Source organism: Miniopterus schreibersii (assembly GCF_964146895.1).
Source record: "Miniopterus schreibersii genome assembly, chromosome: 8".
Lineage (NCBI taxonomy): Eukaryota > Metazoa > Chordata > Mammalia > Chiroptera > Miniopteridae > Miniopterus > Miniopterus schreibersii.
The window spans coordinates 28,325,300-28,351,019 of NC_138109.1; the positions used below are offsets into that span (position 1 = coordinate 28,325,300).

Sequence of the window (25,720 nt, forward strand, 5' to 3'; positions counted from 1 at the left end):
AGCAAAACCAGAGCAGGTGCAGTAGCATTTAAGCAGAGTGGAGGATGGGAGAGGCCTTGCTGGGGGTCTGGGGGTCTGGGGTGGGGAGGTGGTGTGGTAGAGGGCACAGCCTGAGCACACAGGGGCAGGAGAGATCGCCTGGAGTTGTGTGTAGGGCAGTGAGGGGCTGAGGCATGGAGGTGATTGATCCAGGTAGCCCCTGGAAGTCACATCCCTGCTGGGCCAAACTGAAGGGCTGACAAGGCTGGGGGTGGAGTCCAGAGACAAAACTCATACCCTGGTTCTGAGTCCCCAGGGGACTGGGAGACTTTGGGCCAAAAGGCTCAGATCGTGCAGGCCTGATTTTCTAGCCCATCCCCCTCTGGCCCGATGAAGACCGATGTGAGGGTAGTGAGGGTCCTGCAAAGCAAAGAACAGAAGTATGTCATCATCATTCACAGTGCAGGACAGCTGGTAGCTGGGCCCATCACGCACCCCCTGAGTAAAGAACCCCTAATCCCAGCTCCCAGCTCTGCTCTCCCTGGGTGAAGAGCTCCCAGGGAACCCAGTCCACTGCCCTGACACTCAGGCCTCTCTCTTGCCACCTCCTTGGGAACTTTTAAAGTCCCTTCCTGCCTTAGTTGTCTCCAGCCTGGCTCTGAGATTACACGGGACACGCACATGAAAGCCCCTGCGTGGTGAACATACAGGCTGTGGATGGGAGGCACCGTTTTTCTTTGTTGCCAACTCTGGCAGGACAAGCGTAGTCCCGGGCACACAATGGATCCTCAAGGGCTCAATGCTGCTTTAGATGGAGGGGAACTTTGTTCCCACTCAGGTGGCGGGCAGGGCTGGGTACAGGGCGCATCAGCTTAAAGCATGCTTTGAAGTCCGCTGTGATGGCTGCTGACACCACCACTTTAAAGGCAGAGGCTGTTTCTTACTCATCTCTGGCACAGACTAGGAAACTGACAAATGTTTGATGAATTTCATTTCCTCACCTGAAAAAGAGAAGCAATCATGTCTCCTTCACCTTGTTTTATGAATCCAATGAGGTGCTATATTTAGAGGTCCTGTCTCCTCTTCAGGTTTGCAGGTGAAGAAAGGACTACCAGGAAGGCCATAGCTACAATTTAAAAGTTTTATTAAAACAAGCACAATGTGTAATAGCATCGTTGTGTTGTATAAATGTCTGAGATACACATACTGATTTTCTTTAGGTAACTCAGCAGCTCAGCTTATCTGATGCCAGGTTTGCCTTCATGCTCTTGGCAGGCAGCAAGTGCCACCTCGCTCAGACCAGGGCAGCTGGGCTGCCTTGGATCTGGCTCTACATCAGGCACAGAGCTCCTTGTAACTGCTGGGACCTGTGCTGCCTTCCATACCAGGCCTAAGATGCAGCAGCAGACTGGGTCTCTAAGTCACTCATTGTGGTGTGATAGTTTAAAACCAGTTAGAATAATAGGAAACAGCGGATTAAAACCTTTCAAATGCATGGACATCCAGGAAAAGAAGAGCGAGCCTCTGCACGCTCTGGCAAGTCCATGGGCTTGCAGTGGGCGTTTAAAATCCCATCTTTGCTGGAAGAGCATGGTTAAAAAAACAAACATTTTAAAAAACAAAATACTGCAGACTTTAGCAGCAATCCCAGACAAGGAAGATGATGATAAATGAGGGACACACTTCAGTCACGGCAAAGAAAGATTATGTGCTTCTCTGTGCTACAGACTGGAAGACTGATCTGGCTTCCGGAATGCGAAGTCTCTGCCCTCCCCTGAATTGAGGGGATGGCTTTGCTCAGCCCAGGGGGAGGACATCCAGAGGACAGAGGAAGGTGGAAGTACCAACAGAGGAGGGGGTGACAGTGCAGGGAGGGAAGAGCCTCTGTCAACTGACACTTCTCAAGGCTGGCTCCCTGAAGGCTGCAGCACCAGCCACCACTGCCACCCATTCAGGAGAGCAGGCTGGATCCAGGATTTGCAGGCGGGTGAGCAGGTGGGCAGGAGCCCAGCAGAGATGTCCCTGCCTCAGGCGATTATGCAAAGTGACAAGTGATTGCTTTCCTTTTCAAAGACAACCCCTTTGGAAAAAGCTTTTTCCTTGAGGTCTCTGAGGAAATGGGGGGTTGGTGGGAACCTCAGGGCCTCTGTGGATGAGAAAGTCCGGCTGTGGCCACACAGCAGGTCCCTCTGCCGGATCTGCCGACTTTAGCCTCACAGGTTTCCAGGGCCTGAAAGGTGTGACTGGGGTCGGTCAGAGAGCTGTGGGTGTGGGCCGGGTCCTTCATCTCCACTGCGGCCTCCCTGGGTGAGGGCCCTCCGCCGGGCCAGGCGTGACTTGGAGGGAGGGGAAAGCTTCATGGAGCAGAAGCCCTTGGCCAGTGCCTTTGACTCCTCTGCCAGTTCATTCTCCTCGTGCTGAGACAACTGGCGGTTAAGGGCAATGGCCTCGGCCGCGAAGAGTGTCAGGTCCATTGTGCTGCTATTTCTATAGGGACAGAAGGGAAGGCAGAGAAAAGAGGGAGGCAGGAGGACTCAATGGCTTCAGCCAGGCCAGTTCCTTGACGCCCCCACCAACTGCTGCAGTTCCATACTTCCACCACCTTTTTCTGAGCCAGCACGGGGCTGCTCTCTCTGAAGTAGTTCTTGTGTGGGTTTGGAATCTGACTTCGCTGAGGCTAGAAAGGCTTTGAGCCTCAATTACTGTCCTTGGACTTGAGAGACAGATGCCCGTTTCATTCAGCGCACCCTCCTCTAAGTCCCCAAGGCTCTGCACAGAGCTCAACAGAGGAAGGGCCTCCTCAACATATGAAACCCACCCATGTATGTCCTTCTCCCAGGTCAGGGCTGGGAGCTCCAAGGGCAGGGGCTGTCCCTTTGTGTCTGTGTCCCCAGAAGCCAGCACAGGGCTAGCACAAACAGGCAGTATTTGCTGAGTAAATATGCTAAGGTGGATCTGAGATTTGGAGCATCAGGGCATCTGGATATCGCTCTAGAGAATCAGGTAGGAACCCAAGCTGGGCAGTAGCATTCTGGCTCAAAGGAATTGAGATTATAAAGGTATAAGACTTCTCTGTGTAACTCCTAGAAATGACCATGAGGTTGGTTTCTGGAGGGGTTCCCACAATGCTTTAGCCCTAGCCCTTCGGGAATATGGCAGTGCTCATGAAGAATGTGATTGAGTGTTAAAAGGCACTGAAGTAAGCCCCGGCTGGCACAGCTCAGTGATTAGAGTGTTGGCCTGTGCGCATGTCAAGGGCACGTACCTGGGTTGCTGATTCAATTTCTGCCTCATGTTGGGGCGCATGTGGGAAGCAACCAATCGATGTGTCTCTGTCACGTCGATGTTTCTTTCTCTCCCCTCCCTCCTCCCTTCTACTCTCTCTAAAATCAACAGAAAAATATCTTCACTCCTTAGGCGAAGATTTAAAAAAAAGAAAAAGGCACTAAAGACAAACAGATCTGGGTTCAAAGCTGAACTCCCAAGGCTACTGTGCAGTCTTGAATAAGTTAACTTCATCTTTCCATGCTTTAGTTTTCCAAACTATAAAACGGGGTAATAGGAATGAGCACCGCTCTTTGAAGTTTATCATGAAGATTATGGATATAATCTATGTACAGCCCTTCGTACCATATCTGGCATGTGGTATTTACTATGCAGTGGCCATCATTATTATCGTTTGTTTAGTAATATTTCTATCATAATCCATCTTGCTGCCTTACACTGCCCTTGATTCCTGCTTTCACCAAACCACAGCAGCAGAAGGAAACCTTGGTGTTATAATCCACAGATAAGGTCTGTTTGGGGATGCAAATGGTGATTTCCAGTTAGGATTCAAGTGTTTAAGCAAAACAGATTTTTCTCCTGCACACAGCACAGGGAGGAGCCTTGAAGGTGCTGGAGGGCTGGAGAAGCCATCCAGGTGGAAGAAGAGAAAAGAGGGAGACATTTACTGCAGGGGTGTAAAGAGAGGAAGAGAAGTGGGGAGAAGGCAGGCCAGGGAGCCACTTCAGGGGAAGGGTACCTGAGCCTAGAGATGGGCTCCCCATCCCCTACCTCCATCCCAATGTGGCTGAGAACTTGAGAGAAAGTCAAAGCCAAAGAAGGAAGGGTGTTGGGTGTGGTGGGAGCATTTACCTCTGGAGGACTTGCGGCGTGGGGAGTCCCCTTTCTGGAGCTTGCTAGAATGGGAAGGATAGATATGTAGGTAAGTGTTGCTCCCTCCTTCAAGAGCTGTCCCCACCCATGCCAGCACAGAGTGGGTAGGTTACTACAGGCTCTGGCCCAGCACAGGGACTTGGCCAGGCTTGCCTGCAGGATCAGATCTTCCAAGGAGAGAGCAAGCAAGGAACAGCCCTCAACCCAGCTACCTCTGCATGGAGAACCCTCTTGGCCTGGCAATATCCTAATCATCCTCTAAGACTCAGTTCTAGGGTTCCTTCCCCTGTGAGACATTCCCCTTTCCTGCCACCTCCCAACTCCTGCCTATTCTAAGCAGAGGTGGGTCATTGTCCACTGGTCCCCCAAACATCTACCACACTATCCTGTCATTCATTCCCTTGTTTCCCTCTCCCCATTAAAACATGAAGACAGGGACTGGGTCTAACTCATCCCACTGTTACTAGTGTCTGACATGGCGGGTACTCAGTAAAGACAGCAATTCTTGAGTGGCTGGGAATTAGTCACTGCGAGACACTTGGATTGGGTCCCCATCTGTAACATGGGGCTGCTGGGGCCACTGAACTGAGACACAGTGACTCCCAGGAGGTCTGGCAGACCCCTTGGAGGAGAAGAAGTCAGGCCCCATGACTAACAAATGAGGATGGCTAAAAATATTCTCTAGTGAAGACTTGGATCCTTAGTTTGGTGAAAATGCCACTATTTGCCTTTTGGGCAAGCTGCAGCGAGACCTCAGGAACACAAGGAGAATGTATGTGCCCCTAATGCAGCCACACAGCAAGCAGGGTGGCAAGGCCTTGCTTCTGGGTGCTCTCAGCTACTGATCATTTTGTACAAGGGGATGGAACCGCAGGCCTGATGACATCAGGCTGCTTCCTGGGCTGTATGCCTCTCCGAGTAGCTGGATGCATGTACCGAATCCCCCAGAGGCCTCTGTTCCAGAGAAGCATGGGTCAGCTAGGGCCTTGGTCTATGATCAAGGTTAGAGCCAAGTCTGTGACCGGCATGGGACGCAGTCTGGGGCTGGGTTAGGAGTCAGTTCACCCTATGAATGAACCGAAACAGGAATTGAAACTGCCATATAATCTCCCTCCAGCTGAGGTCAGCCACCTGAGTGTGAGAGCTTCCTCGTGACCATGCTGCAGGCCTGAGGAGGTGGACCACCACCCCTCCCTGGGTCACTCACCCCCTGCACCCACGGGTGCTGCAGAACTTGGGCAGCGCTCAGTCTCTGCTTCGCATCTCGAACCAGGAGCTTGGAAATGAGGTCTTTGGCCCCACTGGAGATGTGTGCCCAGTCCTTGTCAGGAAACTCATACTTGCCTTCTTGGATGCTCTCAAACAGCTTGTTCTAGGTAAAGAAGATTCCTCTTGATGCGACACTGGCCAGGGATAGGCCGGATGGGCCTGTTATTGATCTGGTCACCTCCAGTCCAAATGACCTCAGTTGAAGCCACAGCTCATGGCTGGGATATGCCAGACTCCCCACACTCTCCCCTAAACCATCAAATGAAACAGAATGACCTTGGCAGGCACGATGGCTATGCTACTAAGCAGGCTGGGCGGGCAATACATGGGAAATATCAGAGAACAAAGCCCGGATTCCTTGGCCCTTTACTCAGGGCCCTTCAGGAATGGGCCCCTGGCAACCTGTCAGGTCTCATCTCCCACCACCATCAGCCTTACACTTCTACTCTTCCTCCCTCTACTCATTTGAACCTCTTGTCTTTGCTTTGCTGTCCTTCTACTTGTGTTTCTTGCTCCCCTTCCTCTGAGGCCAGACTCACCCTTTCAGACTGAGTTTGGGTATGACCTTCTCTACCTGGCTGGGCTAAGTGCCCGATCATCTCTATTTTATCTTGGGCTACCCTTGGACACAAGAGGGAAGGGGCACATCCTTCCCAGATCAGGAACAATCCCCAAACCCAGTCCTGCTGGGCATCCCACAAGCATGCTGACCCCTAGCCGGCCTTCTGCAGTGGATCCTGGGACTGCACTCACCTGGCACACCCTGCAGACCTCTCCCCGGTCCCAGCCACAGTCAGCCCCACAGTGACCCACAAAGGGGGGGTAGCCACTCAGCATAATGTAGAGGACCACGCCCAGGCTCCATAGGTCACAGCGCTTGTCGTAAAATGTGGCCTCATCTATGAAGACCTCCACCACCTCTGGGGCCATGTACTCTGCAGAGCCACACTGAGGAGGAAGTGACGGAGAAGAGAGAGGCTTAGTCACAGGGAGAGGGGATGGCAAAGAATAGAATGTAATAGGACTTGAGCAAGAGAACAGAGTTGCAGAGGAAGAAGCTGTCAGGAAAGCCAGCTAGAGAGCTCACCTGATGCCACCAAGGCACTTAGAAAAGCTGGGCCAATTAAACATTGGAAAACTGAGTCCTATCATTCCACGTGACCCACATGACCAGTTCCAGGACACCTTCTTATCTTTTTGGGTCCTTCTCCAGTAGGCAGAGACCCTTGGTCAAGAAGCTCCAGGAATCTCTCCCTGCATACAGTCTCTCTGTATATAGTCACTTAATGTGCAGGTACTTCAATGTATCAGAAGCATGGCTCTGAGGGAGATCTGTGGAGATCAATTCCATAAAGCAAGGGCTTCTTAAAGTGAAGTCCTGCCAAGCTTCCCTGCTAGCTTAGAGCAAGGAAGTATAGGACTTAGAATTAGTAGACAATCAAAGCTAGGAGAATTCTTAGAACAAATACAATTTCCCCACTTCTCCCATTCATAGATGGGAAAATCAAGCACTAGGGTAGGACAGGGATTTGTTTAAGCACATCAGTTGCAACCCAGTATCCAGGATTCCTTCCTCCCATCCTTGCATAGAAAACTGCTGATAAAAAGATGTAATTCACTTTGTTCCACTCTTCATTATTTCAGGTTCACCAGGAAATACCCCGCCCCCACCTCCAACACACACAACTAATTTGTTGGAAAGATGGTAAGTGGAGAAAGCACATTGTCTTTGTTATTGGCAATTAGAGTTAATGACTTTGAGAACAAGGTAGCTCAGTGTTGGAAAAACTAATAAACATTTCTAATAATGTTGCTTAGAATAAGACATGGGCATAGTCAAATACATGTCTTTAAAAAAGGTTATTAGGAAAATTCACTTATAAAGCAAGCAAATCTCAAAAGAATCATAATTACAGTCTAACAAATATGTACAGAGATGTCTTAGGAAGCAATAGCTCCCAACAGCACCATCTGGGTATGAAGTGTGAAGTGAGAGAAGCAATAAGACAACTTAGCCAAGTGAGCCTATGTGCAGAGAGCCTGGGACCTCAGTTCTCATCACAGAGAGGCCACACTCCCCATCTTCCATCACAAGGTGATGCGCCACTTCAGCAGTGGGAATAGGGCTCTCAGAGCTATAAGGTGCTCATATGCCAGAGGGCTGGCCCAGGAATGGTGTCTGTCTTTACCTGGGTCAGGATCCAGGGCTTAGTCTGTTCTTATAGATATAATTTGTCTCATCATTGGCAGAGGACCCACCCCAAGCTAAAAGCTCTAATGTCAGTTTTATTAGCAACTAAGCACTGGGGCAGGGAGGACAGTAACAGTACAAAGCAGTGAGTCAAATGACAACTCCGGCAGCAGGAAGAGATGTAGATATGCTCGCTTTTCCTTCCTTAGCCCTCTGTTCTGGACTCCAGAGCTTTGGGTCAGGGGCACTCCAAATGTATAGAAGCTCAGAAGGAGGTGGCACAGGGTGCCCAGCCATACATACCGGAGTGGTCAGCTCTGGTGTAGTTATGGGGGTGCAGGAGTTATTCAATTTCACCCCACTGCCCAAGTCAAAGTCACAGATTTTCACTGGAGACACCTGAAAAGGAAAGCAGAGAGTGAAGGTTACAAATATAAGGAACCAAAGGGCACTAGGAGACCAAGGTGACTATGTGGGTGCACTGTTACGTGGCTGCCAGACCGAAGCCCAGCCTTACCTGTCATGTTTACTCTCCTTAAGTTAATTAGGAGTCACCTGAGGATTTATTCCAAGCTGTCTTCTGCTCTATGCTCTTTACTTATTTCCTGACTAAGAGAAAATGTGTGCACTACATAGTTCAGGCTACTGTGAATTTAGTACAAGACAAGTAGCAAACCTTTGGAACTCTTGCCGACAAAGGTATCTGTGCAACACAGAAGTTAGAGAAGTTAGTACGTATTCCTGGGACACTCCTTGTAGACTATTGAAAGGAATTATGAGTAAAAAAACCCTTGACCACCTCAGGTGGCTTAGGGTGACCAACTTGACTTTGCTTGCTTGGGACTTTGTTGGTTTAAGCATTCTAAGTCCTGCGTTTCAGAAAACCCTCCAGGCAGGAGCAAACTGGGATGGCTGGCCACTCCAGGTGGCATCAACATAGCAGCTAAGCCCACCAGAATTGGAGGCTGCACCTGAGACCAAAGACAGGATGAGTCATCTCTGGAGCCAAGCAGAAGGGCGGTTTGTGTGCACGCATGAGAATGGCCTGTGTGGTAGAAGCAGTACAGTGAGTCAAAAATGCTGGTTCCGTGAGTCTCAGCTCAGATTTACCTGTGGGGGGAGCCTGGACAAATCCCAATAGCTCCTTCTTTCCTTCTCTCCTCCTTCTCTCCTTTTTTCCCTCTCTCCACTTTCTTTCTCTTACATTTTTTTTCTTTTTTTCCACTTAGCCTCTCTTTTTTATTGTGATAAAAATATATATAACAAAATATGCCATTTAAACCATTTTTAAGTGTATAATTCAGTGGCTAATTAATTACACATACAGTTGTACAACAATTACCAGGATCTGTTTGCAAAACTTTTCCATCATCCCAAACAGAAACTCTATACCCACTAAGCAATAACTCTCCGCTTGCCTCTCTCCCTAACCCCAGTAACATCTAATCTACTTTCCGTCTCCATGAATTTATCTATCCCAGATATTTCATATAAGTGCGATCATACAATATTTATCCTTTTATGTCTCGCTTATTTCACTTATAATATTTGCAAGGTTAATCCATGTAGTAGCATGTATCAGAACTTCATTCTGTTTTATGGCTGTGCAATATTCCATTGTATGTATATATCCACATTTTGTTAGTCCATTCAGCTTCTGATAGACATTCGGGTTGCTTCAAGCTTTTGGCTATTGTGAATAATGCTGTAATGAACCTTGGTGTTGAAGTCCAAGTCTCTGTTTTTAACTTTTGGGGATATATACATAGGTGTAGAATTGCTGAGAGTTATGGTATGTTCAGCTTTTGAGGAACTGCCAAACTGTTTTCCACAGAGGCCGCACCATTTTACATTCCCACTAGCAATATACAAGTGTTCCAATTTCTCCACATCCTCATCAACACTTATTTTCCATTTTTTAAATTATAACCATCTTGGTAAGTGTGATGTGGTATATCACTGCATTTCCCTAATGACTATGGATGCTGAGCATCTTTTCATGTGCTTATTGGCCACTTCTATATCTTCTTTGGAGAAATGTCTATTCAAGTTCTTTGCCCATTTTTTAATTGGATTGCCTTTTTGATGTTAGAAGTTCTTTATATATTTTGGATATTAAAACCTTATCAGTTATACGATTTGCAATTTTTTCTCTCATCATGTGGGTTATCTTTTTATTTTTTTAGATTTTTATTGAACTTATTGGGGTGACATTGGTTAATAAAATTATAAAAGTTTCAAGTGTACAATTCTATACGTCATCTGTATGTTGTATTATGTGTTCACCACCCAAAGTCAAGTCTCCTTCTGACACCATTTATTCCCCCTTTACCCTTTTTTAATTTTCTTGATAATGTCTTTTGACATGCAGTCTCTATTAATTTTAGTTTTTCAATTATAACAAAAGGGCAACAAATCCATGCCATGAAGATCAAGTGAAACAAAGAGCATGAAAGTACACTGTAAACCAGAGGCAATATAACACAGTAGTTCAGAGCACCCACGGAGTTCTGAGTTTTAATCCGTATTCTACTACTTTTCAGCTGAGTGATTTTGGACAAGTTTCTTAATCTAAATTTCAGTTTCTTCATTCATAAAATGAAGATAATAATAGTATCTATCTCATGAGAGTTTATAAATACTAAATAAAATAAATATAAGTGCTGGCACACTATAAGCACTAAAAAATGTTAACTATAATAATTATTAATAATCATAATAGCAATGATAAATTATATAGTTTAATGCCAGAGCCACAGACAGAAAGGCACAAAATCTAATTACATTACTATTCCCCACAACAAGTACCAAGTTGACTCACATATTCACTTGCAACCATTCCTTATGAATGAGCTATCCCTTAATTCAAACCAAGACACATGTGTTCAAGCATCCGCACACAGATACATACACAGAACCATGCATGTGGGTCATCAGAACCACCAGGGCCTAAATCCTTCCTAACAAACACAGAATCTGTCAAACTCATACATGCTTATGGAAAGGCAAACACATCTACTAGCAGATTGAGTTAAGGGAAAGTTTAAAATAGATGGCATTTGCTCGACACCAAGAATAAATGTTTTCTTTTTAACGGGCACCAAAAATAGAAACAGAAACCCTTTTCAAGAACCTGCTTCCCAATTATCACTTCTAGTGACATATATACCATGACATAAACATCATTTATAGGCAGAGATTTGCTTCATATAAGATTAAGTTGCTGTTTATGACTCCCATCACCTGCTCTAAAGGTAGGTGCATTGGATGAAAAAACATTCATTTTGTGTGGATCTCATATATTTTACAAACTCTCAGGCTTAAGCCAATTGTACTGCTGAAAACAGCAAAGAAGGGACAAGGATTAACCTTACTTGGAATATAGAAACGCTACACATTAGGTATAACATTCTCACATGTTCATAATAATCAGTTCAAGTTGGTACTGGAGTCTGAGAGGACTGCCAACAACCTATACTGAAAGCAAAGGTGGTTTCCCCACAGTGGCGTAAATACTGTAACATACTAAGTGGGGCTCTAAGTACCTTTTCTGAAGATTCACACAATATATTTTCTGGCTTCAGATCTCGGTGAGCGATGCCTAAAATGACAGAGAGCAAGGAAATGGTTAACATATGCACATAATTATCAAACATTCCACACACAATTAATTTTTTCCAAATGCTGCTGTTCGCAGATTAATTCCCAATTATGGTACATTAAAAAGTCAACGAGCTGCAGGAGGCAGAAGTAACCAGAGACAAACCAAAAGTACCGTTGAATGCAAGTTCTTTTGAAGCAGAAGCTTTAGAAGTCTGGTAGGGATACGAAGGGCTAAATGAATCCCAGCCAGCCTACCTCTCAGCACTGCAGGGACAACCAAGAATAAGAAGCCTAATACAAAGCAGGGCAAAGAACTCTGCAAACAGCCACGCTTGGAACAGCAATGCAGAAATAATGAGAGCCTTGTTTAAGAGCATCTCAGGAGGCTGAGACTGCTCTACCTCATTTCTTCTTGTGTGGCCAATTAAAAAAAAAAAAAGATTCCTTCAGTGGGACTTCCTTAATGTTCAGAGGGTCAAGTGTTAGTGAACAAATCTCCCAAAGCTTGTCCAATTCCCTTCTCTCCTACTCCGTATATCCAAGACAGTTCTGCCAGAAGCACTGCAAAGGCTGCTTTGACCCATGGTGCTGTTCTTAAGATAAGCCCCCCTCCCCCCTGCACTTTAGCCAGCCCTCCTGAAGGAGGCTGTAGATAGCAGCTGACTGCATGAGGGGTTAAAAGCTACTGACAAGGACAAGAAGGCACCTGAGGGGAAAACCACCTTCTAACCAAAGATAGGGACAAAGAACCAACTCACAGGGCCATGGAGTTCTAGTGGACCCAGAAACCTCCCATTCCTCTTTCCTCCTGCAGAATGTATGATGCAGAGACAGAAGGGCTGCGAGGCTGAGCAAAAGCCAAACAGCTACTGCTTGGAAGTACTGGAAAGCAACAAAGGATTCTTGGGTAACAGGGAAAAGCAGAGTCGGCTTTACTAAAACTCCCTGGATGATCAATTTCTCAGGCAGCCCTCCGACTCCCTGGTAGGTGACAGAGGCTCAGCACACTGGAGGCTCTTCACTAGAGGAAAAACCTGAGCTCCAGCAGGCTCAGTGACTTCATCAGTCACCTAATTGAATGAGAACCCAGAGCAACTCAGTCCAGGCTGCACAAATTGAGTCGGGCTACAGCTTGCCGTACTAAAAGTGAAAGATATTTTCCATTACAGCAAGTGCTCCCACAGAAGGATCATGAGCCACACATGGAGCCTTGCTCTCCAAATAGGTGCTGATGGCCCAGTCGTCCCTCAGCCTGAGAACTGAGGGCCATGTGTAATAATAGGCCTGCCTCTGTGAGCACACCAGCCATCGAGCCGCTCCAGTTCATTTCCCAGAGGTTAAGCTGCAGTGTGTCCAGTATTTAAAAGTATGGAACTTGTTTCCGGGCTGACCCATTCTTGCCCAATTCATCTTTCCAGTGTGAAGTTATTTAGAAAACAGCTAAGTTCAGCTGGAAATCGTTTTTCATCCCCTCCAACTTTTAGGCACATGGGCAGCTGGCCAGCTAGATGTTAACAAGTACTTCAAAACTCCTCAGACACCACCAGCCTCTGTTCCCTTTAGTGCATTCTTGTAAAAAAAATAAAAAAATAAAAAAATAAAACCCTCTTTACCCCCCTCTAAGGTATGGATCTTGTAAAAAGCATGACCCAGTTTTGCAATCTACGGAGGCAGCTTGGGGAGCAGTTGTAAATCTTTGTCAGGCAGGTGTTACCTACATGCATCCCAGCTTTCAGAAACAGAACCACTGCTATTCATCATGCTGTGGAAAGTACAGATCCCCCTTCTAGGAATTTTCATCCCGTGTATAAGTCAGGCCCCCAACATGATGTGGCCTGGGTGCAGATCTCTCTCCAGCCACTGGAGAAAGCGAGATAGAATAAATGAACCCTCCCCACCCAGTCCACACCAGCCTGCACTGTGCTGCTGGCACAAGGTGGGGTGCACAAACAGGATGCCTATAAGTGGTCCTGAGCACTCGTGACCAAGGCGGCCTAGATCCACAAAAGTGAAGAGAGCAGAGCTAAGTCACAAGTTATTCACTCTAGCCCCCACCAGGCAGAATGCTTTAAGGGAATTAACATTAGGAATAAAGATGATTTCTGCCTGGTGGGGGGTAAGGATAAAGGAAACAACATTATTGAAGAACCATATAGTACGTGCCAGGCACTGCGCTCCAACTCTGCTGTACGTATACAATACGCCACAGGATGCACACAATTGTGTATGCCAGGAAGTACAGATGAAAGGCTTAGAATGGTGCCCAGTACGTAACAAGTGCTATCTAGTGTTAACTACTGCTGGTGATGTAATTCTCTCTTTATTCTCACCATAACTCTGTGGGGTAGGCACTGTTACAACTGGTAAATAAGCAAAGCTAGAATTCATTTTTTTTCCATGACACTGTTGTTTGGCAAATTTAAAATATGTATGTAATAATTAAATACATTTATGAAAATGCAAAAACACCCAATTTGCAAAAACATTTAATTTACTACAAAAGTTCTTAAATAATCAGTCCTAAATAAGGACTGTAAACCAAAGTGTAATTCCGACAATAGCAATCCTGCTCTTTACCATGGTGAAGCTCAAAAGATACCTCAAACTTACCATGTTAATAGAAAAGTGCACTTTCCATTTATTGTGAACAAGATATAAAACTACATGTATACTATCATGCCAATAGAGGTGATGTATTTTAAAATACTAGAAAGAATATCATCAAATATTTATACTAGAGGTTGTATGATGCATGGTTTGCATTCTTCATTAGGAAAGAAAATCATCCACATCCACACACCCACATATACCTTGTTCAACATGAAATTTATTGTTCTTGTCCCTGCTCTTTCTTCTGTAATCCTTATCATTCTTAATAGCTCCACATCTACCCACCATCCATATCAGAAGTCTGGAGCAACCTGGTTTTCCCCCTCACAGTCACGGGTGGGCCTGCCAGCTGCACCAGCTCCTGGCCCAGCCCTCCACCTGGCCTGCCTTTGTTCCTTGGTCCCCGTAGGCTGACCAGCCCAACCAACCCACCCACCAAGGCAAAGGCTTGGCTCACCTTTGGTGTGCAGGAAGTTAAGGGCAGCAGCCACATCCTGTACTACTCGGCTGGCCTCTCGCTCATTGAAGTGCTTCCGCTTCTGGATGTGGGCCAGGATGGAGCCTAGGGAGCAGAGGGGACACAGAGGAATGCCTTTTCAGGCTCTACTAAGTATAACTTGTCAGAGGCCAAGTGTCCACAAGTTTGGGGTGGGGACATAGGCTTATTCATTGCTGAATGTTCAGCATCAAGTATGGTTCCTGGCACAGAGGACGTACCAGCACAAAACTGTACTGGACAGAACTGAACTGTGATCTTCTGTACCTGTCTATGATGAGCAAAGAAGGGAGTGAGAACAATAAATGGCCATAGGATATAAATGCCATTTGGCTCCTGGAAGCAAAAAGAACTACAAATCCAAGTGAATCCACCTGGGGTTGGGGGCCTCTCTGTAGGAACTTTTCCTCCTTTGCATCTGATCTCAGATCCAAATGAGAGCACAGCTACAAACAGAAATGCCACACCCTCACTGGATATGCAAATAGAGGAAAAAAAAGAGAAAAAAATGCTTTCCTTCTGAACTTTCCCTATTATTATTATTATTTATTGGCAACTTGTTTGAGAATTCCCTGGGATTCATGATGGATGATCATCATCCTGGGCCTTAATCAGAAGTCCAAACATATACTCAACAGTAACTACAATTTCTCAAAGACCAAGTAAATTTTGTTGGCTAACACTTATTGAGTAGTTACTATGTGCTAAGCACTATGTAATACTCTTTTAAATAGACTATCTTAGGCTCACCACACTGTACAAAATGTACAAAATACAATTATCCCCATTTTACAGATAGGGAACGCAAAGACAGGAATGGTTTAAGCAACTTGCTCAAGATCATACATCAGTAAGTGGTGGCATCAGGACTTAAGTCCAGTAAGTTTGACCTCAGAGCTTGTGTAGACTTCCCCTCAGGAGGACCTGTGGCCCCAATGCTCGGGGGATGAGTTGCCCTGAGCCAACCACACTCTCTTTACCCATTGGGTCTGGCCTCAGTAGAGTTGCACTCTAAGTGATATGGTTACAGACAACCCCAGCTGCATCTAGCATTAAAACATGCCATTCAAAGTCCTAGTATTGTTGGGTAGGGCTGGGCAGGCACAGGCACGAACATATGGCTTGGCTCCAATGTGGTCTATGCTCACTAAGCCAGTATTTCTGGACTGAAGGTGTCATCCTTGTGTCCTAAAAAATGGTACATGTTTACTTATTACCTATGGTTTGGGCACGGACAGGGGATGAAGATTTTTCACTTGCCAGGTTAAACAATCAAGTGATCCCAACATGCTGGGAAACATTCTGAGAAAACCAGCTCCTGGCTAGATCTCAGGTTTGCTTTATTAAAGTGAGTCTCATTTCCAAATTTGTTAAAAAGGAAGGTGAACAATATTACAGATGTCCCTCAATCCACCCCCCTTTTTATGCCCCTCCTCCCAGACCCTGAAATTACACTAAATCTATAAGTAAATTTGGAAAAAAAAAAAGGAGGGTGGAGTGTAACATTCTACATACTTCTCAGATAGCTCCCACCACAGCCAATTGTTTTAATAATAACTGCTGATGATTATTAAACCTTTAGCGCCTACCAGGCACTGTGCTAAGCATTTCACATGAATAATCTCATTTAACCTTCACAGCATCCCAAGGAGGTAGGTGCTGTCGTTATCCTTATTTTACAGATGACAGAATACTATTTGGAAAGGTTAAGTGACTTGCCCAAGGTCACACAGCTAGTAAATCATGGGACTAGACTTAAACTTAGCTTTGCTGGTTTCTAAAGCAGTCTCTTAGCTACCAAGCCCCTCCATGTAGCCCTCCACTCAGCTCCAGACATCCTTCCTAAACTTCACCTTGCAAATGTGTCCTATGGTTGGGTGAATGATGGGGAAGACAAGGGCTTCTCTATCTCCCTCTCTTTGTCGGAAAAACAACTTCAGTATACATCTCAGTGATTGTGTGTAGGGGTGATGGCAGTAGTGGTGATGGTTAAGAATGGCATCTTTCTATCTGAAGGATGGCACATTTTCAGGCCTCCTCTCTATCCTGGGTCTGTGTCCTAAACAATGGGACCCTCCTCTCCCCTGGTGAGCTTTTCTGGACTTCACATTGTATATAAAAGCTTCCACCCCACAATTAATTCAGTTAAATAGTGAACGTGTCAAAGCATGGATTGATAAATTGATGACTACATGTATCTATATAGGAGCCCTATTATAATGAGAAGGCATTTATAGAATGCCCACACAGGTGACATTCTAAGCTCTGCAAAATGCTAATTATCATCCTTCCCTCCGGCCTCCCTTCTCCCAAATCAAGGGCAGTTTTAAGTCCTTCATCCTTTTTATTAGCTTGACTCGTTTTAGAAGTCTCTGGGATTCATGATGGATGATCACCACCCTGGGTCTTAATCAGAAGTCCAAACACATACTCAACAGTAAGTACCTCCTTGCAATTTCTCAAAGACCAAGTAAAACCTTGTGTCATCTTCAAAGAACTCAATCAGCTCCAAAATGTTCCTTAAATAGGGAAAAATAGGAGGAAAAGGAAAAAAGGAGAAATGGTATTATAGATTAAAGCCCATTTATAAATATACAATGAAAAAAAATATACAATGCCCTGTAACAGGGCAGAAATCAACTTGAAATCAGAATGCTTATTAAACACCCATGTTTGAGAAGCAGCCAATGGTGTTAGCAAGATTCAGGTCACCTTATCTTTCCATAATGTTTAGTCTCTGGTGTTTTCACCAAGTCTGTGCTGTCAAACCCCAACCCTAAAACCCACTAGGTAGAGTTATAAAAAAGTCCTGGTCACATTAAACTGAATAAAATCTGCAGCCGACTGGAAGCAATTGCGGTTAATAACACTGAATAGTAGGTGTGTGTCCTGGAGGCAAGCAGCAAATAATTACTTGCCCTCCCTCTTGCCCATAAATCACGGGGCAGTATTTACATTGCCTGGAGAAAATGGAAACATCTGTCAAATAGACTTGGGGCCTAACGTGGGCACCGCTAGACCCTAACTGCTAAGCGCTGCTTAATGAAACGGCCGTGTTCCCGGCCACCGTAGCACTTGTGGCCTTCCCCGGTGAGCACTCTCTGTCTGCCTGAGCATTACCGTGCTCTGCCAACAAGGTCGTCTTGTAACTCAGTAGGGAAGCCACCAGACTGGATATCGGAGGTGTTGGGGGCTTTTTTTCTTTTAAAGAACGAAATAAACCACGTAGAGTCTCTAATGCTGAACTCAGAAGCTGCAGGCTGAAAATAAAAATCTGTCCCTCATAAAAAAATGCTGACCACTTTGGGAGATACCAGGCTTTTACTAGTGTGAAGGCGTCCAAATAAGATGGCCAAAATGGCCTAATTTGAAAGAAGAGTGTAGAGGCAGTGCCTGGAGTTAAATCAACAGCAGCCCCCATCCTCCAAGCTTAATGACAAAGCCATCAATACCGGGCCACTGGCTCCCTGCTGACCCTGCGTGGAGAGAAAGGAAAAGGAAAGCGAAGTCTTAGAGGTGACCCTGATTTAAAGCCACAGCAGGAGAGCCACTCATTTGGAGCTGGTGGTGAGCATACTAGGATGGGGCTAGAGAGCACCTTGGCCCAGCTGTGAAGCACAGAGGGTTAGGGCCCGTCTTAGGACCCTCAGTAGTAGCTGCATGTGTGACTATCCTAGGAACAGAAAACAGCAGCAAATATTCTTAATAGTTCTCATAATTCTCATCTATTAATTAAAGCAGGTTCCTAAAGGTTTCTACTGGGTAACACTCAGTCAACCTAGTTTCCACAGGCACTTGAAAGAAATAAAACCCTACATTTTTCCCAGGTACTAATTCAGATGGCTCACTCTTCTAACATGCCTGAATTGCTGATATGTATAGTATTTTGGCCTAAATAGGAGATAACTTCTTTGCTGCTGTTATTTCTCCTCTCTCTTTTTTTAAACACTGAAAGATGAAAGGAGTTATATGCAGTTGTGGGGGAAGGACTGAGAGCTGGGGTCAGGAGATGGTAAGAAATAACCTCTTTTTCTGTGGCCAAGCATCCCCCCAGAGAAGCAGCAACTAACCCAACACCATACTCACTTATTTCCTTGACACTGATAGAGCGTCTCCACCTCTCGAAATACCCTGCTCCGACTGTGCCCTGCTTGTTTTTCGATGATCTGTGGGAAGAATAACATCTGTCAAATACACCCACCTGACCTCAAAACACCCCTCAACAGGAGCCCTCTGGCAGAAGGAAAGGCCAAATTTAGCACAAATCAGTTTCAAGCACAAGTCTGGAGTAGGGCTTGGTGACACTGGCCCTGTGGCTCTGTCAGCAAAGTGGCAGACTGGCCCCAGGGCTTTCCAGCCTGGGTGGGCTGTTAGAAGCCTCTGAGGGCTGTCCCCAGCTGCCCAGGGGAGACTGAGGCAGCCAGCCTCAAAGAGCTATCTCTACCCATCTCTTACTCCAAGGGTATCTCTTTCTGCCTTTTGGGTAAGAATTTACAAACTCTAGTGAAGGATCTCCTAGTGCTGGAGGAAGAGCAAGGGGGATGAAGGGCACTGTGGACAGGAACTAAAGCTCCGAGGTCCAGCTCAGATGCCACCTCTGCAGTTCATCTGAGAATTTATCCTTTGGCAGGCACTGTATTAAGTCATTTAGGTAATCTTTTAACACTTACAACACAATCCCAAGATAGACAGAGGTCAAACATTTGCCCACAGTTCTGACAGGTGGCAGGGCTGGAATTTAAGCCCAGAGCTGCCTCCGAAGCCCTTACTATCCTATACCTGCCTATATTCTCTATAGCTTCTCTCAGAGAACCTAGAGGCCTTGTCTCTCCTATGATACTGTGGGCGGCTCCCCCTCCCCACCTATATTCTGAGGTACTGACTGAAGGAATGGGTGGGCCAACAGATGAGCAGGTGGTTTACACAGGGACTGGCTGACTCTGAACATGTCTATGGACCCATCCAGAGCCCCAAACCGTTGTAAGCAGAGCCTGTTGGGCAAGTGTTCTGCAGAACTGGCTCTGCTTTATAGTCCCATGTCAGTGGACAGCAGACGATGACATCCTGTTCCTTTATTCCAAGAATGCTGTGTAGAACACTACAAACTTCTCCAATATGTTGCAGTACAAACACCCATGAACAATGTAATTTTCTAAATAAGTTCATGTCTGTTACTAAACCTCTCGACCCATTTTCTGCACAGAGAGGTGCAGTGCTAGGGCTCAGAAACTATTCAGCTTGTTCATTCACCAAACATTTCAGATCAAAGTCAGGAAGAATTTTCTAGCAGGCATGCTATCCAGCAATGGCATAATTTTCTCTGTGGAGGTAATGGGCTCCTACTACTAGAGATGCAGGAGCAGAACATGGTACAACTATTTTGAGGAGCTATAGAGGAAATTCAGGACTAGATTTTCTTGAAATTCCATTCCTACCCAGAGACTCTAGTATTTATCAGTTGGATGCTAGTAGGGAAAGCCCTAATCGAGTATTGTGGAGCTATGCGGGGAGAAGCAGACCATCTCTAGTGAGTTTTCAAGGAACCTAAGACATGAGACACTGGCAGAACTGCTGAAATCCAAGAATTGCCAAGGCAGGGTCCATCTTTGCCCAAAGATGCCAGGGGACGTAGAGGAAGGAACTGGTTTTCCTCTTGTGAGCCAACTTTGAAGAAATAGGTCTGTATCCATAAATGTATTCAGACCTTTAAAAATCAATTGACATTTGTAGTTTTTACCACACTTAAGGCATATTTTAAAAAAATTATTTGTAATTTATACTAATCTGTTTCCAAAAAGGAATTGAGGCAGTGCTTTTGTTACCATATGAAGCAATAGTCTAGCAAAAAGGAACATGCCTTAGCAGAAGTGTTTTCCTTTATAAATCCACAGCTAGGACTATGGCCAATTGGTTAAAAAAATACACTTCTTCCAGGAGTCAATCTGGCTGGGTTTGCCCATATGAGGCAGTGTTTAGACCTGATGGCTCAGGCTCAGGTGGATGATCTGAAATAAGTTTGAATTATCCCCTTGGATTTAATAAGACCTTGTTTCTAGATCAGTCATTCTCAAACTTTGGTAGGTATTAGAATCACTTGGAAACTTAGTAAAAATACAAAGACCCTGGTGCAGGGACCACACTTTGAGAACCACTGCTCTAGATCCATTTCTTCTTCCATGGGAGGTCAGCAAATGAAAGAGGGGTGAAGTGAGCCACTCCAAGGTCACACAGCTAGAAGCCACCTCTCCTGCCCCACAGCTGAGTGCTCCATTCTCATTATTATGATAATGTACATCATTTGTAGAGCATTTTGCAATTTGTAAAATATTTCTACTAATATCAGCTCATTTTTATTTTCATCTTCATAACCAGTGCATGAGACAGGAAGGGCAGGTATTAGTATCTTCATTTTAGAGATGTGGGAACTGAGGCTCATGGAGCTTCAGTGACTTTCCCAAAGTCAAATAGTATCAGTTTGGCCCAGTGGGCATGGCTCAGTGGTTGAGAGTTGACCCGTGAACCTGGAGATCATGGTTTGATTCCTGGTCAGGACACATGCCCGAGTTGCGGGCTTGATCCCCAGTGGGGGTTGTGCAGGAAGCAGCCAATTGATGATTCTCTCTCATCATTGATGTTTCTATTTCTCTTCCCTATCCCTTCCTCTTTCTGAATTCAATAAAAGAAAAGCATGTTAAAAAAAATAGTAGTAGATTGTCAAAACAGAGATTCAGGTAGGTCATCTCATTATAAATCTGTTTGTCTACTCCCTGAAGCTAACTTCCTTTGTCAGATTAATAAGCAGCAGCTGCTATAAGCTAGGTATTGTTTTAAGCCCTTTACACATATTAACTTATTTAATCCTCACAATAGTATATAGCTTCTATTATTACATGTATTTTACAGATGAGGAAACTGAAGGACAGAGAGGTTAAGTAACTTGCCTAATGTTACATAGCAAGTAGAGAAACCAACATTTGAATCCAGCGAGTACAGTTTTGGAGCCCCAATTCCTATTGAGCCATAATATTGGGGAACATAAAATTTATTTGGTTTAGGACTATGTGCAAAGTAAAGCCTGGCACCCAGATAAGATACTCACTTTGACGGCATACTCTTTGCCATTCTGCAGGTTCACAGCACCTTGAACTTTGGCATAGGCTCCCTCTCCAAGCAATTCAGAGGTCAGCTTGTACACATCTAGAGATGAAATGGATGAAATAAGATGAGTCACCCTTTGCAAGTTAAGATGGGAAGAAGAGCTTCTGTTACTCAGCTTCCTTGGTCTGACAAAACACAGGCACACGATGACTCCACAGCACAGTGACAAAGAAGACCATTAGCTTTCCCGGCCATCTCAGGACTCAGTTTCTCAACAACTAGACCACATTGAAGGCATCCTGTTCCCCACTTTGGAAATGAGGCCAGTGAAAGGGTTTCAATTCGGCACACACTTCCTGAGCACCTACTATGTGTCAGACAGCATATTAGACTCATAATAGGGACAGAGCAAGGAATAAAATATAGTCCCTGCCACTGAGAATCACAGTCCAATGGGCAAGACAGACACGTACACAAGTGACCCCAGAATAAACCAGGCAGTGGGAAATACTATCATACAGAGACAAGACACAGTAAAAAGGAGCCAGGGAAGGGAAATGTTATATCTATCTGTTCAGAGAATCTGGGGGATCCTCATAGAAGGGCTGTAACTTGAATGGACATCATGCATTCATTTACTCATTTGCTGAGCACCTACTATGTGCCCGGCTCTGTGCTAGGCATTGGCGAGACAAAGGGGAATAAAGCACTGTTTTATTTTATACCACACACAAAGGAATTCATTGGAGGTTTTAGAGAAGTTTCCAGAAGTCACCCACAGGAAATAGCAGACAGATATAAATGCAAACGGATGCCTTGAGGTTTTAAGGGTGCTGAGTCAGAGCAGTTCTCAAAGAGTAATAGGCTTGGGTTGAAAGAACATTTAGGTTACCTGCCCAAGCTCACAAATAGCACGAGCTCTTTGAGCCCTTCCAAAGGAAGCCACAGCTCCATCATGGTCTCTGCTGAATTGGCCTCCTTCTCCCTCGGCCTCCATTCCTCAGCTTCTTCCTCTTGAGGCAGCCTAGCACTTAAACCCATAGACTGAGCAGAATACTTTTTAACCATGAAAGTAGATTTTATCATCCTGAGTCATCAGAAGCCCTATGATTGCACAAGCCATCCTTGAAAAACAGGAAATACTCTTTATGTTCATTGAAAGAGCAAGACCTGTTGATTTGGAACCTATTCTAAAACCCTTGGGACTTTTGTCCATCCCTTCTCCCCTTACCCTCTCCACCCCATACACACACATCTATTGACTGAGTTAAAGACAGACAGACAAAACTCTGCATTAAGGACCTTCTTGGTTTCATCATGGTTTGGTCCTGCAGCTGATTATAAGAATACACACTGTTGTTTGTAAATATTTTAAATAATATGCTTTACTCACAATGGACACTTTAGTATTAGCCTTTTACACATGTCAAAATAGATTGGTGGTTGGAGGTCCAATATTCCTGACTCATAAAGGGCTTGTCACTAGAACTACTCCACAAAACAATTAATTCATTAGTGTGTCTGCAATATTGGAAAGAGGGACCATGAAGGGGAGCTATATGATGAAGGGGCATGTTACCCCCAGGAGTAACTACTGATCCTTGCAGATCTCTGCAGAAGTGTCCAATGATTCATTTCATCCTATCACATGCCCAATGACAGCAGGACCAGCACGGAGCCTGGTGTCTCACACAGTGTTCAAAATGTTTGATGACCAACACTGTGACCCCTGAACACAACATTCACTCTTAAAATGGTGTCAAACTCATACAGCACAAGAAGCTGCAATCTCTTGGAGTCAAATTCTCTGCTTATAGAAGACTGAAGTTCTGCAATGGCCCTCTTTTCCTCTTACAGGGCTGTTCTACCTCTCAGCAGCCCCTCTAGGAATAGCTGAGGGAAAGATCACATCTGAAAGAGGCTGAAACGTATCAGGCAATCTCACTGCATATACAATTCTGACAGATTGGTCTTTCTGTCCCTTGACCATTCAGAGGAGGCTTGTGTATCATCCAGGGGCTTTTCCCATCTGCTCTCTGTCACTCCTTTGTGTAAACTCATGCACCCCTATCTTTTATCCTTACTACACACATAACCATGAGCTCGCTCTAAGATTAAACAGATCCTGTGATCTAGACCCATGGGCTTTTGAGAAGCTCCACTCATACTTGGGGAGCCACAGGCCCTGATCTAAGAGAGTTGTGAGACCAACCTTCAAATTTTCCCAGCAAGGAGTCAGTGGCCCGGGCCTTCTGCTTCTTCTTCTTCCTCTTGTCACTTTCTGCAACGGGAAGGGGTTCACTGCTGCCCATCTCTGAGAGAAAAGTGGAGATGTAAGGGAAATATCACTGTACAGGTCCAGCTGTACGTTCACCCAGAAGAAAAAAAAAACGGTGGTGGTGGTGGTGGTAAACCAGGAGCTTTACACTGATGGGTTTTAAATATCTGTGAGGATTATTGATTTGTTTTGACCCAGGAGGCAAAACTAAAGGCAAAACCATTATAGCAGATCATTAACTGTGGAAAGAACCTCAGATAGACAGGCTAGATTAAAAGAGGATAGCAGAAGCCTGCTTTAACCAAGCTCATTAGCACATGAATTTAGATCTGCCACCAGTCAAACTATAGTCCCCAAACACAACAATGAATCCATGAGCAGAATACCACCTGTGACATCCTCCAGCTTCAGCACCAGAAAGCTAGGAAGGAGGGTGAGGTTGGGAGGGGTACATGCAAATGAAATCATACAATTAGTAACATTCCTGTGCAGATTTGCACAAGGATTCAAAAGGCCTCCAGTGGAGATTGCCTCTGTGAAGGTGCGATGGGGCAGTGGATGTGAGAGCACAGACAGTGCTGTGGAGCCACGGCATCCTCCTCCCTCTCTGCTTCTTATCTGAGCGGATACAAGTAGGGTCCATCCAAAAGCCTGCAGGCTGCTGGATGGGGTCATTTATTGTAAAAGGATTATTATCTCTCACTGGCAAGCACCCGGTGCCCCTTGTTAAAGGGAAAACTTGGCAGGCAGATATTTGGACATTGGACAGATTGGGCAGGAAAAAGTAGGGACGGAAAGAACAAGGGGGAGACTGAGAAGGGGAAAGAGAAAAGGAGGAATAATGTAGCCAGTACCCAACTGTAGTACTGTTTCTAAGACACTCTAGTAAGGGCCTTCCCCTGGTAAAGATAAATTACTTATAGAACATGTCATGCCCCTGATCCAGAGTGGAGCCTTAATACTCTTTGCCTGCAGTTAGAAATAATAAGATTTCTCTGAAGTCTCTGGGTCTAAATCCCCACCAGGGTGATTAAACCTTTACATCCTTCTAAAATAGAGGCACTCGAGTGCTGATGGGGCATACAATGTGAGAGACTTTTAGACCAACCTTCAATAAACACAGGCTCTGGGTTGTTGGCTTTTTTTTTTTCCCAGAGAGATTTTGAAATGGAAGCTGGCTCTTTGCCCATTGAGGGAAAAGGCCCACTCTCTTCTCAGAGGACCCCAGCTGAACACGATCAGAGAAATGGCAAGTCTGCTCAGGAAGATTAATTAGAGCCAATGCACGTCTTCTATGCACTGTTCTCAGAAGTGAGTACACGACAGCCATGAGAAGGCACACAGAACGATGGCCTCTTCAACACCACAATCCAGAAAGCATGGTTAGGCAGCCAAGTATCTGACAGCTCAATTTAGGTGCATTCTTCCTTTTACTTTTAGGATCTGATGACAGCAGATTTTCAATTATACTTTACAGAACAGATAAACACAGGGATAAAAGGAATCCTCAGAGAATCTCAAAATATTATTCTAGCCAACAGCTTCAAGCACAAGATATATCTTGCGTAACACACTATGAATTCAAAAATTAAACTTAAATATCAGCACCCAAATACCCACCCTCATCAAGGTATATTAAAAGGAAAAAAGCTGCTCAACATAGTGAGAAACTCTACAGAAATAAAACACAGGGCCACTCATCTTTAGGAGCTCAGGGAAGGGGCACTGACTACTGGGACAGCAGGCTGAGAAGGAGGGACTACTGTCCCTCTTGCTCTGCCTCTGTGTGCAGTTAGTGTTAACCCTTGCCCCCATCTATTTTCTTACCAGCACAGCAAGCCAAGTGCGGACTAGACAGATTTTGGATTCACTTCTCTTTCTCCTTCCCCTGCCCACACTCTGATGGAAGCCCTAAGGACAAGCAAAACAGCCAACAGGCAGGCAATGTAGAGGAGGAGCCAGAGGGCTGGAGGCATTATAATTCACAAGGGATGCTCAAACATTCTTACGACTCTAGCTAGAAAACCCTGTTAGCCAC

At 45.2% G+C, this 25,720-nt stretch overlaps 1 protein-coding gene across 11 annotated transcripts in view; it reads right to left on the reverse strand.

Annotated features, from left to right (window-relative positions):
* Positions 1 to 1,106: 1,106 nt before the first annotated feature.
* MKNK1 (MAPK interacting serine/threonine kinase 1) overlaps positions 1,107 to 25,720 on the reverse strand; it is a 38,922-nt gene continuing 14,308 nt past the window's right edge. For 4 of the 11 annotated variants that reach the window (XM_081145081.1, XM_081145076.1, XM_081145080.1 and 1 more), the window contains 11 exons: positions 23,617 to 23,718; positions 21,406 to 21,503; positions 18,393 to 18,472; positions 16,752 to 16,825; positions 14,268 to 14,372; positions 11,143 to 11,198; positions 7,901 to 7,996; positions 6,160 to 6,354; positions 5,345 to 5,509; positions 4,117 to 4,160; positions 1,107 to 2,466 (listed from right to left, as the gene is read on the reverse strand). In XM_081145081.1, the coding sequence (XP_081001207.1) occupies positions 2,193 to 2,466; positions 4,117 to 4,160; positions 5,345 to 5,509; positions 6,160 to 6,354; positions 7,901 to 7,996; positions 11,143 to 11,198; positions 14,268 to 14,372; positions 16,752 to 16,825; positions 18,393 to 18,472; positions 21,406 to 21,503; positions 23,617 to 23,716 (1,287 nt within the window). In that variant the 5' untranslated portion in view covers positions 23,717 to 23,718 and the 3' untranslated portion in view covers positions 1,107 to 2,192. Of the gene's footprint in view, positions 2,467 to 4,116; positions 4,161 to 5,344; positions 5,510 to 6,159; positions 6,355 to 7,900; positions 7,997 to 11,142; positions 11,199 to 14,267; positions 14,373 to 16,751; positions 16,826 to 18,392; positions 18,473 to 21,405; positions 21,504 to 23,616; positions 23,719 to 25,509; positions 25,594 to 25,720 lie in introns of all 11 variants that reach the window. The other 7 variants (XM_081145078.1, XM_081145084.1, XM_081145085.1 and 4 more) reach the window with 4 other exon arrangements.